This window comes from Cibotium barometz, chromosome 20 (assembly GCF_041138505.1).
Source record: "Cibotium barometz isolate CiBa-2024 chromosome 20, ASM4113850v1, whole genome shotgun sequence".
Lineage (NCBI taxonomy): Eukaryota > Viridiplantae > Streptophyta > Polypodiopsida > Cyatheales > Cibotiaceae > Cibotium > Cibotium barometz.
Window position 1 is genome coordinate 19,982,129 of NC_141065.1, and position 15,682 is coordinate 19,997,810.

General features: G+C 45.1%; 1 protein-coding gene across 1 annotated transcript in view; it reads left to right on the top strand.

The window, feature by feature from the left end:
- The first annotated feature begins 403 nt into the window (after positions 1–403).
- The window catches only part of LOC147627644 (uncharacterized), a 55,606-nt gene continuing 40,327 nt past the window's right edge, over positions 404–15,682 (top strand). Inside the window, exons 1-6 of the mRNA XM_086814256.1 lie at positions 404–637; positions 1,729–1,955; positions 2,056–2,149; positions 2,237–2,438; positions 6,956–7,280; positions 7,375–7,500. Of these exons, the coding sequence (XP_086670382.1) occupies positions 1,791–1,955; positions 2,056–2,149; positions 2,237–2,438; positions 6,956–7,280; positions 7,375–7,500 (912 nt within the window). The 5' untranslated portion in view covers positions 404–637; positions 1,729–1,790. The remainder of the gene's footprint in view (positions 638–1,728; positions 1,956–2,055; positions 2,150–2,236; positions 2,439–6,955; positions 7,281–7,374; positions 7,501–15,682) is intronic.

Sequence of the window (15,682 nt, forward strand, 5' to 3'; positions counted from 1 at the left end):
AGTGATAGTCTTTACATACCAATCTTGATTACACACACAACTTGTTGATGAGTGATAGTCTTTACATACCAATCTTGATTCCTTATTGAAGCATCCATAAGACACAACTTCTTTACATACCAATCTTTGACAATCTATTGGATGGTGGACAAGCAACATTGCTTGTCCAAGATATGCACATCTCTACTTGTCGTTATATCAATTTTGACAGAATGACAGGCGGTGTGGCGTGTAAAGGTCCTTTCAGTGAGTTTTGTTTGATGCGAGAGGAAGGGTAGATTGGAACCATGGACCTGAGAGGTTATAGGCTAAAGCCCAAGAGGCATTAATTTAAAGTGAGTTTGGTGGGGTACTTGGTTAAATGATATTCGAATAGTTTTATGACTTTCATTCATGAGTTAAATTTGTTTTAGTTATTTATCTACTTAAATTGATTAGTTAAAGTTTTTAGAGTGCATGAGAAAGAAACAACTGCCCTTCACAAATGCGGGTCTGCTGACAAGATTGGCCACTCTTCTTCACGAGAAGCGAAGCTTTTTCCTTCGATTGAAATGCGCCCACTTCAAAAGCTCGACACCCAACTCAGTTGTTAAATGACAGATGCGACGGAGATCCCATTTCTGCACCCACATGGCAAGTAAGGATCCACAACTGTAACAGATTTCTCCTTGCCATTGCTTGCTTTTGCTTTCGGCTTTTTGCTCCCTTTTCTGGGTTGCCATTTTGCTTTCCTTGCAATGCACTTCGTTCCATGCTTTGTACTAGAAGAATTGCCTGATTAATCTAGGTGCCAACAAAATTTTTTTCAAATGCTCTTCAAGGATAAATTAAGGTTAAGAATAGCAGCTTTGTGTGTGTGTGTGTGTATGTTTGGGGGGGCGGTGTGCGCGTGTGTGTACGTACTGTTGAGAGTTCCTTAGGCAGAACGTTTACATACATACATACATACATACATGTGTGTGTGTGTAATCAAGGCTGCACTTATAAATACACACATGCATACTCACACATGCGTTTTCATATGTCCATGTAAATGTGTACAAATGTGAACTCGTGAGATTATCATGCTCAGTCACACTACTACTACTATTGCCACTACTACTTTTGAGAGTTCCTTAGGGCAGAACGTTTAAATACATACATACATACATGTATGTGTGTTGGGGCAGCTATCATTACCATACCATAACATACATTCATGTATGTGTGTTGGGGCAGCTATCATTACCATACCATAACATACATTCATACCCTACATACACACCATATCATACATACATACGACACCAGACCATACAGGTGTGTGAGTATTTATAGTTACATGTAAATGTATACATGCTTGAGATAACCTCTAATGACATGGGGGTACTGCTGTCCTAATAATGGCCAGCAAAGGCATCTGGTAAAGCTTTGAGGTGACAAAGTTCTTGCTGTAGTGTTGATACGCTAGAAAAGAGCTTCACTAAACAACTGGGAAGCCCGCAGACATTGCATTTTGAGAACCATTTTACAGTCAAGCTGTCAATGATGCCTTGTCCTTTTCATCACAGTCGAGAAGCTAGATCAATACACTGTTGTCTGACCTTAAGAGTTAGCATTACCCTTTGTGCACTACAGTTTTCACCTGAGTTCATTTATTTTGATGTGAAACAAAGTACCATGGAGTTTTACCATGGCATTGTGGTTGTAAAAGATCTTTCACAATGTAAATTTAAGTATGCGTGTCAGGTTGGTGCAGCTGGGCATAGGAAATTACCACGCTCCTCCACCTAGGCTCAGCCTTAAACATCATGAAGAGACACTCTTCAAGGTATGTGGACACCGATGAATCGGTGAGCTTACCGGAGACAATAAGCTGGCTGCAACAGTCCAACTTTCTTAACAGCTCACAACAAAGTGGAGACTACGAGGGCAATTACGTAGAGGCCACAGAAGATGACATCAAGACAAGTCAGGTGAAAGTTTTACATCATTCAAATACACGGAAACTAAGGTTATGTAAGCATAGCTTTTCTTATGTTTTGAGATCCGCATGCCATTTTGCATGTCTTGCAGGTCATCACGACACAGGGTCACAGTTTTCCTTCAACGATTCTATTGCCATATCCCGAACAGACCTCTTCATCTGAGCATGGATTTGGAGAAAAATGTTTGTAACATTTGGCCTTAGATGTGCTAATTCTGTGTGTAGGATTGTTGAGAAAACATCTCAAATTAAGTATATTTTCTTCAACAGTCATGGATGCTGATGAGGAGGAGAGGAGAATACTTTTGGCCATCACTGTTGAGGTTGAAGATGGGCACCTAGAATACATTGAAATACGGGATGGAGACTCTGCGGAAGCTGCAGCTACTAAGTTCTGCCAAACTCATTTGTTAGCGGAGAAGTATGTTGCCCCCTTGACTGAGCATATTGTTGAAGAGGTGCGCAGGATCAGGTGGACCACTACTCCCAATTGATTGAATTGTTTGTTTGTTTTTATATGTTGAAGCTGCTGACATGTTTCAGAAGCTCAGATTTTACCCTTTTTCCTATGGGAGATCAGATGGACCTACTGTCCAAACAACTCATGAAACTACTTGGCACATTTTAATTGGCTGAGAATAATCTGTGATTCTTGGTTTAAGGATGTATGTGGGTTGTCCTTGACCTGTCATGGAAAATGTCGAGCTTCAGGAGGTTTTGAGCCCACGGGCTCAATGATCAACTCATAGCTTCTCCAATCAGCTAGCCCTGTTTGCGTCCGATTGGAAGCTCCAAAACACATGAGATCAAGGGGATTCATTTGAGTATCATCTTGTACTGGAAGACTCTGGTATCAGAGCATCAGGTCAGGCTTCTGCTAGTGCTTTGTGTTAGCTGAAGCAGAGACATTTTTGGCACGTGTGTTAGGGTTTGCAGGCAACTAGGTCAGCCTTAGGATTTGCATTAGGGTTTCCTCTACCCAGGTCAAGCAGATATCATTAGTTCTTGCATGTAGAGAGTCTGCATGAGTCAGGGTAGGTCTACTTGGCAAAATCAGCGTTTGCTCTTCATGGGTTTAAGATGGGAGAAGTACAAGCAAGATTGTGCCATCCTTGAGGAGCGATACCTTCTAGAAAGCAAAAAACGTCTAGCCCAGTACAATCGGAAAGAAGAGGAGTGCGAAGATAGGAGGAAGAGGGACTCAAGGCCCAACTTAGGGAAGAAGCCCAACACAAGGGAAAGATTGTCAACAATGAAAGAATGGCTGTAAATCAGAAAAACAGCAAATAGATCTTGCAAAGAAACACACGTGCATGGCAGTATTGGCAAGTATCAAAGTGGAGTCACTTTAGGTTGAGACTCAGCCCAAGGGTGTTGTGGAGGAGGTTCTGGAGGATGCTATCTTGAAGCAACAGAGGTACAATTGTTAAAAGTTATGCTAGAGCAGTTTCCAATGGCCACTAATTATCCAAGGAGCTGTAGGTGTATCCAATATGAGGAGGATGAGATTACTGTTGTAGTATTTCCCATGAGAGCAGGTCCAGTAGAGGTACTATTGGAGGCAAAGCCAATATGGAGGAGGATGAGATTACTATTGTGGTAGTTCCCACTATTCTGAGACTGTATATCATTGTATTTGGGGCTGCAAAGTCTTAAGCAAGGACCCACAGTTTGTTTCACCTCTCTAATGAAAGCTAGTCACAAGAGTTTCAACGCCCAAAGTAGTCCAACATGTATACAAAGGTGAAAGCACTAGCAATCTAAAAGATATCAACCCCTCAGGGGATCGAAGGTACAACAATATGTCATGCTGAAACATATGCATAATTGATCATCATCATCATCTTCAGCAACTAATACAGTGCCAACAACCAAAGAGGAGCAAATAAATGGTTGTGTACTTGTTCCTCCGGATCTTTCTCACCTATTGCTTACTACAATTGCTTAACTAACTTTGCATTCTCACCATTCCAATTGGATATTCTGGTGATTGAGATGTTTTATTCTAGCCTATGGTACTCAAAATTTCTGAGATAGAGGATAGAAAAGCCACAAAAGGCAATGAGAAGACAAGAAAAAGAAATAAGACATTCGATCACTAGCACTACACCAACTTCTTTTCGGCATACTAACACCTATAAGGACCAATCAAGCAACATCTCTAAATATTACATTCTCCACTTCAAGGTGCTCTGCTTCTCTTGGTCTACATTTTCAACTCAATCTCGAGGATGTGATCAACATCAGAAGGGGGACATTTTAACCAAATATTGGTTAACCCATTTTACATCCTTTATGTAATCCTTTGGTGGTCAATATTTGTAAGGGCTATATTGCCTAGCTTGCTTAGACTGGACCACATATTTTCTTTGCGTGCGGGGACCATGACATAGCTAGCCATTATGATTGACAAAGGACTGGCCCAGAAGTGCACACTACAGGATATTCCTCGGTCACACTACACACCACCCGTAGGGAGGCTTGAGACCACTTGGGAGATTATTGCCAGCACCACAGCTGGCAGATCTGGAAAGCCAGATGCACAGAGGTGATTGACGGCATTCAGATTTATGATACCCAGTGCATCTGTACTAATATCATCCCTACTCTTATGGCCACTTGGGCTCGTATACAGGGGCCATCCAGATCAGTGCAAGCAAAGCACACTATCTTCATTAGTGTGGGATCATGGCATCTTCTCATGGACTCCCCACTGCACTTTCTTGGCATAACCACACCCCTGATTGGCTGCAGCTATCTTACACTCTATGATGAGGATCTCCAGCTTCCAGTGGCTTTCAGCCGTGATTTTGTATTTTTTTTTTCTTACTTAGAGTGTCTTTTTTGGGGGAAAAAAGAGAGTTTGGATTAGCCTACAGTTGGACAACGTGGAAGGAAATGTGCTTATGGCTTCCTTAGATCTGTTAGTTGTGATAGGTAGTTTTTTTGGTGGTTGTAGTTGGAGATTGTGAATTACAAGATATGTGATGGTTGGTATGTTGCTTTTTGAGCCATATGTAATCACTCCAGTTTTGACAAACAGGTGCAGGAGGTCATCACTGGGGAGTGTGCCTTGAGTGGAAGTGGATCAAAGGTGCACTGTGTACCCTATTGCTCCAAGTATAGCAGAAGGGGAGCAAAGGTGCATGTGCCCTATTGCTCCAAGTATAGCAAAAGGGAATGTTACGTGCACATAGACATAGCCCACAGCTGCACCGCCTGAAAGGCACCATTCGGGGGCAAATATGGCCAGCATGGGCAGTGTTCTGGCTGCTCAAAGGTGTTAAGACCAGGCGCCCATGGACCAGCCAGGTGTGGACAGCTGTATGCACTTTTTGTGGAGTCGTGGAATCATCCAATTGGCCGGCCAACAAACAGCCAGCCAACCAGACTTTTGGATGCCTATAAAAGGGTAAGTTGAGGGTCATTCAGGTATAGAAGCAGAGGGTTTGCAGAGCGAGAGTCACAGGCAGCAAATAGGGCTTTTTATCAGCAATTTGCATGGTCATACATAGACAGATCTGATCAGGTTTGGATCTGTGACATTATGTTTTCACAATATACATTATTTTAAGTCTTTCACCTTGTCTATTGTGTTTTTGCAGGTTATTGTGATTAGCATTAGTCAGTCCCTAAAACTGGAGGCAAAGCTGCCAATGTTTGATAATAGAACCCTTGAGTGAGGATTTGCATTGTTGGATGCACTTTCTACCATAACGACATACCTTTTGCATAATGGGTCATCGAGTGAACGGGAACAGCGGCCTAAGCCATTAGATTTAGGCACAATTCTGTGTCTTATTCTCACAGACCTTAGTGGGTGTGCACTTATGCTTTGTAGATGACCCTTTGTGTGCCTTCATTTTCATGGCACATGCATTTGAAACATGTGACAAGATACATGACATGAGTTTTAGATAGGCTGAGATCAAAAGGTTCTATGCCCTATCAAAGGGAGGAAAAGTGGTTATAGATTGGTTTCACGTCGTGGAAGGGAATGAATTGATTTGCAGTGGCCATGGAAAGTGGGGTAGGAGACGATATGGGGCAAGAGAATTCAGCATCAGTTTATGCGATCAAAAGGTGGTGCAAATGGACCACAAAGGTTCTGGAAAGGTTAGACCAAGAGATAGGGGGGGTTTTGGAAGGGTGAAAGGACAGCTTCTGACCAACACTTACTGGTTATTTCACATCAATAAAAAGGGGCTCTCTGACCTTGTCTTCACAACACTCAAGCTTGGGACAATAAAGAGACTGAAGTTCTAGAGCAGTCTGCCAGCAGTTCTAGCAGCCCTCAACCTTGCTTTTAGAGTGCAGATCAAGCCTTCAGCAAGGTGCAGCCAGCAAAAGCACTCTAGTGTCTAGTGAGTGCGTAGGAAGTCACCAACACCCAGCAAGTTGTAGCCCTTTTACTCTTTTTCCTTTTCTTTCAGTAAATAAAACACTCTTGAAGAAGGTCATTGAATCCAAGCAAGAGTGTGCTTGGTCATATTTTCAATGCACGTGTGTGGGATATTTAAGGGGCTTTACATATCTTCTATGCTGCCAGAGCATCTGACAATGGGCAGGGATAGTTGAGCATGGGCGTGCAATATTGCCCATCCATCTGTGGGCTTGCCTTTTGATCAGGGGCTGATTTGTAAAGCCCCTAATTGATATGGGATAACTTTGTCATGATAAAGTCGTCAGATTAGTCAGGATTCTGCCACAACGGCCTGACAAATTTAACACTGATGCAAACATCATGCATAATCTATATTATCTACAAAGTAGCTTGCCTCCACCTCTCTGAGTAACAATGTTTTTTATTTGTTTTCAAACAAATGAAATGTGGGTACATGTGTGCTGGTATGGCTGAAGTGTTGGCTTATATATGTTGATTTTATTGTGCTTCTGAATTTTGAAATTTGGATCTCTTTAGAAACGGTTGCTTAAACTTTGTGGACACCTCACGGGACACATAACATACCTTTACCATTGATCCAACAGTAAGGTGGACAAGAGTATCAGATTTGCATCTCAGGATGGGATGGTTTACACGGATGAAGCAGCCTCACAGCATATCCCTGAAGACCAGAACCTGCAAAGTTTGGAAAACTCTCAGGAGGACCTAGAGTGCAGTTTCGAGTCCGGCAGAGAGCAAAGATATGCCAAGGACAACCTAAACAGAGGGAACCATGAAAGGAAGATCACCAAATCCCTTTCAGAAAGCTTGCTTTCACCCACTTTTACTAGTCTAGCAAAAAGCCAGACAAATCATCAGATTGATAAACACAAGGAATCACGTAGAGCCAAGCAACTCTCTGAGCGAGCGGTAAGAAAAAGAGCTCATTTGTTTTTTAGGTACTGCCTATGTTTGGTCAAAATTGATGGTATTGGTCACTGCATTGCCTTCTTTGATGGGGCAGAAAGCAGTTTATATGCGGCTTTATGGAGAGTTTTTGAGACAAAAACAGAGAATCGAGGAAGAGAAGAGGTGGTGTCAAGAGCAGTATAAGCAGAGGATTGAGAGGGACAAGCCTGCCTTTTCAAAGGTGCAGTTCTTATGATTTCAGTAGTTTTTTTTTCATGGATTCCTGTCATGGAAAAGTTTAAGCTCACTTTTGATGGTTCAAAGACTAGAAAGTTTCATAGCATATGGCAACCCATTCGTACTTCATGCATGCACCAGGTCACAGGTCATTTGAATTTCACTTTCTTTGCTGCAATAGCATTTAGGGAATGCTCTCATATGTCGTTGGCCTTACGGGGGTGACTTCACTTCCTTCTCAGGGATGGGTTGGTCCCCTTTCACGGGTGATGCCCTATAGAGATCAGAGATGTTTGGGTACTTCAAGTTATGCTGGCACTGAGAGGCTTAGATGGAGCTACATTCAGGGAAGAGAGAGTAGCATGATCACACCTAGACCTCCATCACAGATTGCTGGCTCTCGTAGGAAAGTCTACCAGACTCCACCCAAGCTTTACAGAGGCTGACAAAGCAGACGGATCAAAGGTGTCATGCTAGACCAGATGATCCTCCAGGCCCAAGCACAAGTAGAGTCATCAGAGAGAGGGTGCAGTCCTTGCAGAGGGGCAGCCTTGTACTCCATCCATCAGGACATCCTGTCTACTCATGGATCATATGCAACATCTTTTTTGGTCTCAGCAACCCTTTGGGTTGCTTGTAGATGTAAATGAACCTTCTGTTTTTTTTTTAGCACAAAAAGGAATTTACATAGTGGGAGATGTCATATCGACTGAAGGCAGACCACTATCATTTCCACAAGCACGACGGTGGCATTTGGGAGCCCATTACTGCCCTGTATGGAGACTTGTTGTTGCTCAGCTAGTAGGACATGGGGATATGTCGTATATATCAGTTGGGCAACGACGGGATGATTGGCTGCTAAAGAACAGCCAACCAGGTTATATTACGGACTTTCCTTTTTGTAGACTGATAGCAGCAAGGGCATATAGATTAGTAAGGATATATGACTAGTGGGAAACCTCAGTGTGAGGTGAAAACCCACAAAGAAATATGCACTGTACAATGATGAGTCCTAAAATGACCCATACTAGAGTTCCTCAAAAATAGTCAAAGAAAAGAGAGAGTCTGGAAATCAACATCTTGGCTCGCATAACAACAATGCAGTGTCTGTTGCAAGGAGAGTCTCTCTCTCTCTCTCTTCTCTCTCTTACACAGACATTGTATCAGATCCACCAATTGTTGTAACCTTTTTGGTCTCATAGGTCATTTTGGCCTTTTGAAGACGTTAATATATCATTTCATTTCATTTCTCTCTCTTAGTAAGGATATATTACTAGTGGGAAACCTCAGTGTGAGGTGAAAACCCACAAAGAAATATGCACTGTACAATGATGAGTCCTAAAATGACCCATACTAGAGTTCCTCAAAAATAGTCAAAGAAAAGAGAGAGTCTGGAAATCAACATCTTGGCTCGCATAACAACGATGCAGTGTCTATTGCAAGGAGAGTCTGAAGAAGGAGAAGGTGTCTTACATATGCTGTCCGAACATGAATCGGTTCCAGCTGGTCCAAATTGTCCATAGAGCCCAGAATCGTACCCAAGAGAAGAATGTAGCATAAGGCCGGAGCGCAACTGTCAGCACTCCAAATATCCAAAATTGTTTTCCAAAAAAGTGTGCGGGAAATCTAAGGCGCAAGCAAGCTGAAACCCTATCCAAGAGCAGTCTGGAATGTGGAGAGGACCAAAGAAGGTGCAACACCATCTCAGTCTGTGCACACCAGTGGCGGCATGACGAGGCACATATACGCCGTGAGTGCAGAAGCACACCCAATGGAGAGAACTCCAAGCATGCATCTCCAAAGGAACATGCGTTCTTTCAATGGCAAACCTCTCCTCCAGATCTCTCTTAAACATTTCCTCCACCATAGAAATGGTTTTTGTAAGTTCCACACATCATTACATACATGCATAATCCATGGCGGTGGTTATAAATTCTTAGCCGATATAATATCCAAAGGCACCCCCAAAACTTTCCAGTCAGCCAGCTGGTCATGCATACAAAATAGTGGTATTGGTGCAAAGGGGGACAGTAACTCATATATCTCACGCCATAAAGGTCTGTTATGCATACCCAATCCAAAACTACGTTGAGCCATAGGGAAGGACTTAATGTTTCCAACGTGGTCCACCACATCATGGATCTCAATTATGCCCTTTTTTGCCAAAAAGAAAGCTTTCCTTGGCTGTGTGAAAGCCAATGGGTGGGCAAGGGCCGTAGTCCATTGTATGCTTTCAGCGCCCTTAGCGAATTCCCTTGCACCATGCCACAGCCATTCCATGTTACATGTTGTATACGCATTTGCAATGTTGTCCGTAATGTGTCTGCGAGGCACAAACCCATATTGGGCCGGATGCAAACTGGTATAGAGAGAGTCCTTGAGGCGGTTAACCAGCATTTTTGCAACCAATTTGTATACCACTGGCATGAGTGTGATGGGTCTCCAATCTGCAAAAGACTCACATAAACTCTTTTTAGGAAAGAGTTTTAACATTCCGTCTTTCCAGGAAGAAGGCAATTCCCAATTTTCCCATGCAAGATTTATCATATATAGCAATGGCACTTTCAATTGGTCCGAGAATCGCACAAAGAATTCCACCGTTAGTCCATTCCAACCGGGGGCTTTCCATCTCCCCATGTCATGCAAAGCCTGCTGTAATTCTGCTTCAGTAAAGGGCATTTCCATAATACGTGCATCATCCAGGGATAGTATTGGATGTACATCAACCAATAAGGCTTTCCTAGCGGCCTTCATTTGCAGCGAAGGGGGCTGTGGGGCAGCAAAGAATGCTGCAAATTGAGCTGCATATGCATCTGCAAGTTCTTGTTTTGTGGATGTCCATTTTAACCCTCTTAATGTTATCTTTTTGTCGGGCATGATGAAGCTGTCGGAAGAATTGTTTAGAGGAGCAACCCTTATCTCGCCAGCATTTCTCCCTGGTTCTCACTTTCCATTTTTCTAGTTTTCTCTTGTCATTTGCAGCCAATTGTTCTTTAGCAATACAAAGAGTGTAATATTGCGGAAGCTTCGGAGAAGGATCGGTACTTCAAAACTCAGAAAACAGCACTCTTTTCGCGACGGAATTAACGCACAAACTGAAAGGAGATGTGCAGAAAATAGAGAGAGAAGGGGGAGATGGAGAGGACACAGTATTGGGTCCCAATTACCCTCTGTAGGGCCCCCACCACGGATGGTGTATTTGCTTTATTAGAATGATGTAAAATCTGAAAACAAATACAAAGTACTTGACCTTTTCTTGGCTGGAAAACCTGCCTTTGACCTTCAGTCCTTCACCCCTTTGCGTTAGCACCCTCTTGGCTGTCCTGGCCCTTGAATGCTTGATGCACTTGGTGAATTATGAGATGAGATCAATGAATATTGGCTGGAGTATTTATACTCCCTCTTGCCTCCAGTCGGCCAGTTTCAGGACAGCCTCACGACTAGGTTCTTCCTTTTTTAACAAAGTGCTTTCACACTATGATAAATACTGTCCAGCCTGCGCATACTTTCTGGGACAGCTCCTGGCTGCTGGGCATGCTGCGCAGAGGTGTGGGACTGCCCCTACACCTGGCCTACCTGCTGATTAGGGTTTCTGACCCAGTCGGCTGCCTGTCCAGCAGCAGTACAGCTGGCCGACAGCCCCTCCAGCCCATGCCTTGGCTGGTGGGCAAAGCTTGGGCCCTCCTGGCCCCTTGGGGATGGTTCTACACCTCCCCCATGCCCATACTAAGAGTGCAAGTGCAATTCTTCGCACTGGGGTAGCCCTATGGGCTGGCCCCATCTCTACATGCAAACCTACATGCCTACAGAGGCCTGGCATCCAGTTGCAAACCAAATACACAGAACATCTGACATCATTCCAGAGGGAGACTCACAGCGCGGACTGGCACTGCTTCATGTGCAGGACAGTGCACACCTGACCTTGGACTCATGTGCAGGACAATGCACACCTGACCTCGGACGACTGAGATGGATCCCTGGCTGACTCGTCCCGGACTGGGCTCACATGGGACCAGTTCACCATCCCTGGCTGACTCGCCCCGGACTGGGCTCACATGGGACCAGTTCACCATCCCAGGTCCTGCACCTTCTGTACAGAAATGTCTACGTGGCATCCAAGTGCGGGATGCACGTGACATCCCCTTCTGCTTAACTTGACGGAAGCTGCATAGCCTCCAAATAATCCGTCAATAATGCCGGATAGTCTTCGAAAAATTCTTTGTCGAGCCATACCGCTTCATGAGTTCCTCGGTCCTGAAACTTCGTGAGAAACTGGCGTAGTCTTCGGCCTGAGCCATGCTTGAAACGGTGCAGAAGGATCTGTTCTAGAACCATTACTTCTGCTTCATCTATAATATCTGGTTCCGCTTCGTCTTTGACCTCTGAAGGGGGTGGATCTGCATATGGCTTTAACCAACTGACATGAAATACATCGTGCATAGTCCAACTCGGAGGTAGCTTTAACTGCATAGACACCTCATTAATCTTTTTCCGGATGCGAAATGGTCCGAAGCTCCTGAAAGACAACTTTGGGCATCGCTTGCCCACCTGCTTCAATCTTTGCTTCATAATCCGAAGATACACCCAATCCCCTTCCGAAAACTTCATGTCCCTTCGGTCTTTATTGGCGTGTCGAGTGTAGGCCTCTTGCGCTTTAGCCAATCTGTCTTTAACGGACTCTAGGATCTCCTGGTAAGACTCTGTCACTCTGTTCGCCTCCGGTACTGAAGACGAAGTCCTGGTTAACAACGACTGGAAAGGCCTTCCAAACGCTGCCTCATATGGAGTCCTGCCAATAGCTGAAGAAAAAGAGTCATTCAAAACAGCTTGAACTAAAGGCAAAAACGATTCCCACTTACCTTGCTGATCGTGGACATAACACTTCAGCACATCAAAGGCCAACTGGTTGTATATCTCTGTCTGGCCATCTGTCTGTGGGTGGAATGCACTGGAAAAATTCAACTTAGTACCAAAATTATCAAACAATGCCCTCCAAAAATGACTGGTAAACTTGGCATCTCGGTCTGACACTATGGTCCTAGGAATCCCGCCAATCGGGTACCAATGCCGAATGAATAGCTGGGCAACATCCTCGGCGGTCACATTGGCCCTGCAAGGAATAAGCATAACAAATTTGCTGAACCTATCAACAATAGTTAAACACTGTGTATTACGCTTACTCGGACTGGGAGGCAGATTTGTGACAAAGTCCATCGAAATGTCCTGGAAAGGACCCTCAGGAATTGGCAAAGGCTGTAACAACCCTATCTTCTTTCCACGAGGAGCTTTCACCTTTTGACAAATGTCACAGTGTTGTACATATGTAAACACATCACGCCTCATCTTTGGCCAATAGTATTGCCGTTCTAATTTCTCCAGGGTCGAATTCATGCCCCTATGACCACCTGTAATGGCGTCATGGGCATCATGGAGAAGAGCTGCCCGGAATGATTTCATGACACACAGTCGGCCTTTGTAGAAAAGCCAACCATCGCGTATCAGAAAATGGCATGGTCCTGTGGCATCCAATGCCTGTTCCCACTGAGTACCGAATTCCTCGGAATCCGCGTACGTGTGCTTCATGTCTTCTAGTCCTGTACCAACAAGGTCCAGTCTAGTGGTCTGGATCGCAGATACTTGTCCCTTCCTGCTCAAAGCATCGGCCACTGGATTGGCCTTTCCTGGAAGGTACTCAATCATGCCACCGAACTGGTGGAATATCTGACTCCAGCGGTGTTGTCGATCACTCCACTGTGCACTTGGCATCGTCTGAATCCAGCGCAATGCCTGATGGTCAGTGCGAACCTCGAAGTCACGGCCATACAGGAAATGTTTCCAATGTTTCAAGGCCTGTATAACTGCTAGGAGTTCACGATCATAGACTGAGTAGTTCTTCTCGGCGGGCAGTAACTTACGAGACATGTAAGCTACTGGATGACCATTCTGTTGCAATACACCTCCAATTGCGATGTTACTCGCATCGGTGATCACCTGAAATGGTTCGTCCCACGAGGCAAGGGCTAAACAAGGCGCTTCTGACAAAGCCACCTTGAGGTTTTGGAATGCCTCCAACGCTCGTGGAGTCATTCGAATCTTTTGCCTCCTTGTTTTCACTCCCTTTAGCAGATCGGTGAGGTCTGCCGAGAGATCAGAAAACTTGTCAATGTGGGTGGAATATGCCTGGCATATACCCACAAATGATCTAATGTCATAAGCGGTCTGAGGTACTTCCCAGTTAACAATCTCGGCCACTTTAGCCGGATCAAGTCGAATGCCTTCAGCACTGATTATATATCCCAAGTAATGTACCTGGAACAGATAAAATTCTGACTTCTTTTCATTGACATAGAGCTCGTTGCTTTCCAGCAACTTAAGGACTTTCTCCACATCAATGTCATGCTGCTCAACTCTAGCTGAAAATATGAGTATGTCGTGCAGAAATATGAACACACACACTCCAATCAACTCCCGGAAAATACGCATCATCATGCGGTTAAATGTAGCTGGGGCGTTCGTCAAACCAAATGGCATGACCACAAATTCATAGTGGGCCCGTTCTGTACGGAAGGCTGTCTTGGGGATGTCCCCCTCTACAATCCGTACCTGGTGGTACCCACTCTTTAAATCCAATTTAGAGAACACCTTAGCTCCATTCAGCCTCTCGAGAATATAGTCAATTCGAGGCATCGGGAATCTGCTCTTGATAGTCAGCTTGTTGAGTGCACGATAATCGACACACAACCGAGAAGACCCATCTTTCTTCTTGACAAACAAGATCGGTGCTGCAAATGGCGACACGCTGGGGCGGATGAAGCCAGCTTGCAACAAATCTTGGAGTTGGCGGTCCAACTCCGATTCCATTGCCTTAGACAGGCGATACGGGAACTTGCTCGGGGGTTCCGAGCCTGGGAGGAGGTCAATCTTGTGATCCTCCGGTTTGGACGGGGGGAGCTGGGGAGGGAGACTGTCCCGAAGAAAAATCTTCTGGAACTTTTCATGGAGAACGAGTACTTCTCGGAAGCACTGGCCACCGTCTGGGCTGTCTGGATGTAAATCATCGCACACTGTGCCTCTTTCCCGACTGCTCGCTTAGCCTGCAAGTGGCTTATGAGCGGAAAGTTTGGAATACCTGGCTCACACTTAATGGTCACCAGGGTGTTTGACACATTCCGATCAATCTGGAACGTGTGCTTGTTCCCACTTGACATCAGGAAGAAACTTGTGAAACCACTGGATACCCAAAATTATGTCTGCTCCTACCAGAGGGGCAACCATAAAGTCACGCACAAACTCAATGCCCTGAATCACTAACTTAGCACCTAGAGCTTCATACTTGACGCTTGTTGTCATACCTGTGCTAAAACCCTCAACCTGTTTGTCCACGGAGTCAGCTCGAAACGGGCACGCCTAGCGGCCTGTTCCGTGGCCACATCCTCTGTGCTGCCGCTGTCAAACAAGACAACGACTCTCTGGCCACCTATGTAGCAAAGGACTTGAGCAATTCGTGCGCTCATACTCCTGGTCATGGGCGCCCTTCTGCTTATCTTCGAGCTCCCGGCTAATATTGCTCCAACGGAAGCACCGGGGGTTGAAGAATTAGGGGTAGCCGCTGGGGTCTGTGTGGGAGCTGTGCTCACCACGGAAGCTGTGGAGGTGGCGGCGGCCTTTGGAGGCTTCTTCGGACAATCCGAGAAGTATGTCCTTTGTGTGACAAAAGTAACATCTACCCTCCTTCCTCCTTCGTGTACTGAGAAAGCTCCTCAGCACTCAACTTTGCCACCTGTCTTGCCTGCCTCCGCTTTCTGGTCTGGAGTAAGCTTAGACGCATTGTTCGAGTTCTTGGAGCCAGAGGCTCCCGAGCTCTATCCTGGGGAAGACCCCGTCTGGTTCTGGCTTTTGCCCCCCGAGGCGTTAGCCTTGAGAGAAGCCGGTTGGGAAGTCTTGGGCTTTGCCACCATTGTGTTTCATTTCTGCACTCTGCACAAGCGAGAGTGCGTCCTCAAAGGTGGCTGGCCTAAACATACGCACCTCCCATTGGATTTGCGTGTCCAGGCCATACAAAAACTGCCCTTTCTTGTCCGCATCAGATAAGCCTAATTGTAGACACAAGGTCGAAATTTTATTGGCAAACTGAAGGACTGGTTGCGCGTTCTGACGCGCTCCCCTGAACTCGTCTTCGAGTCGCT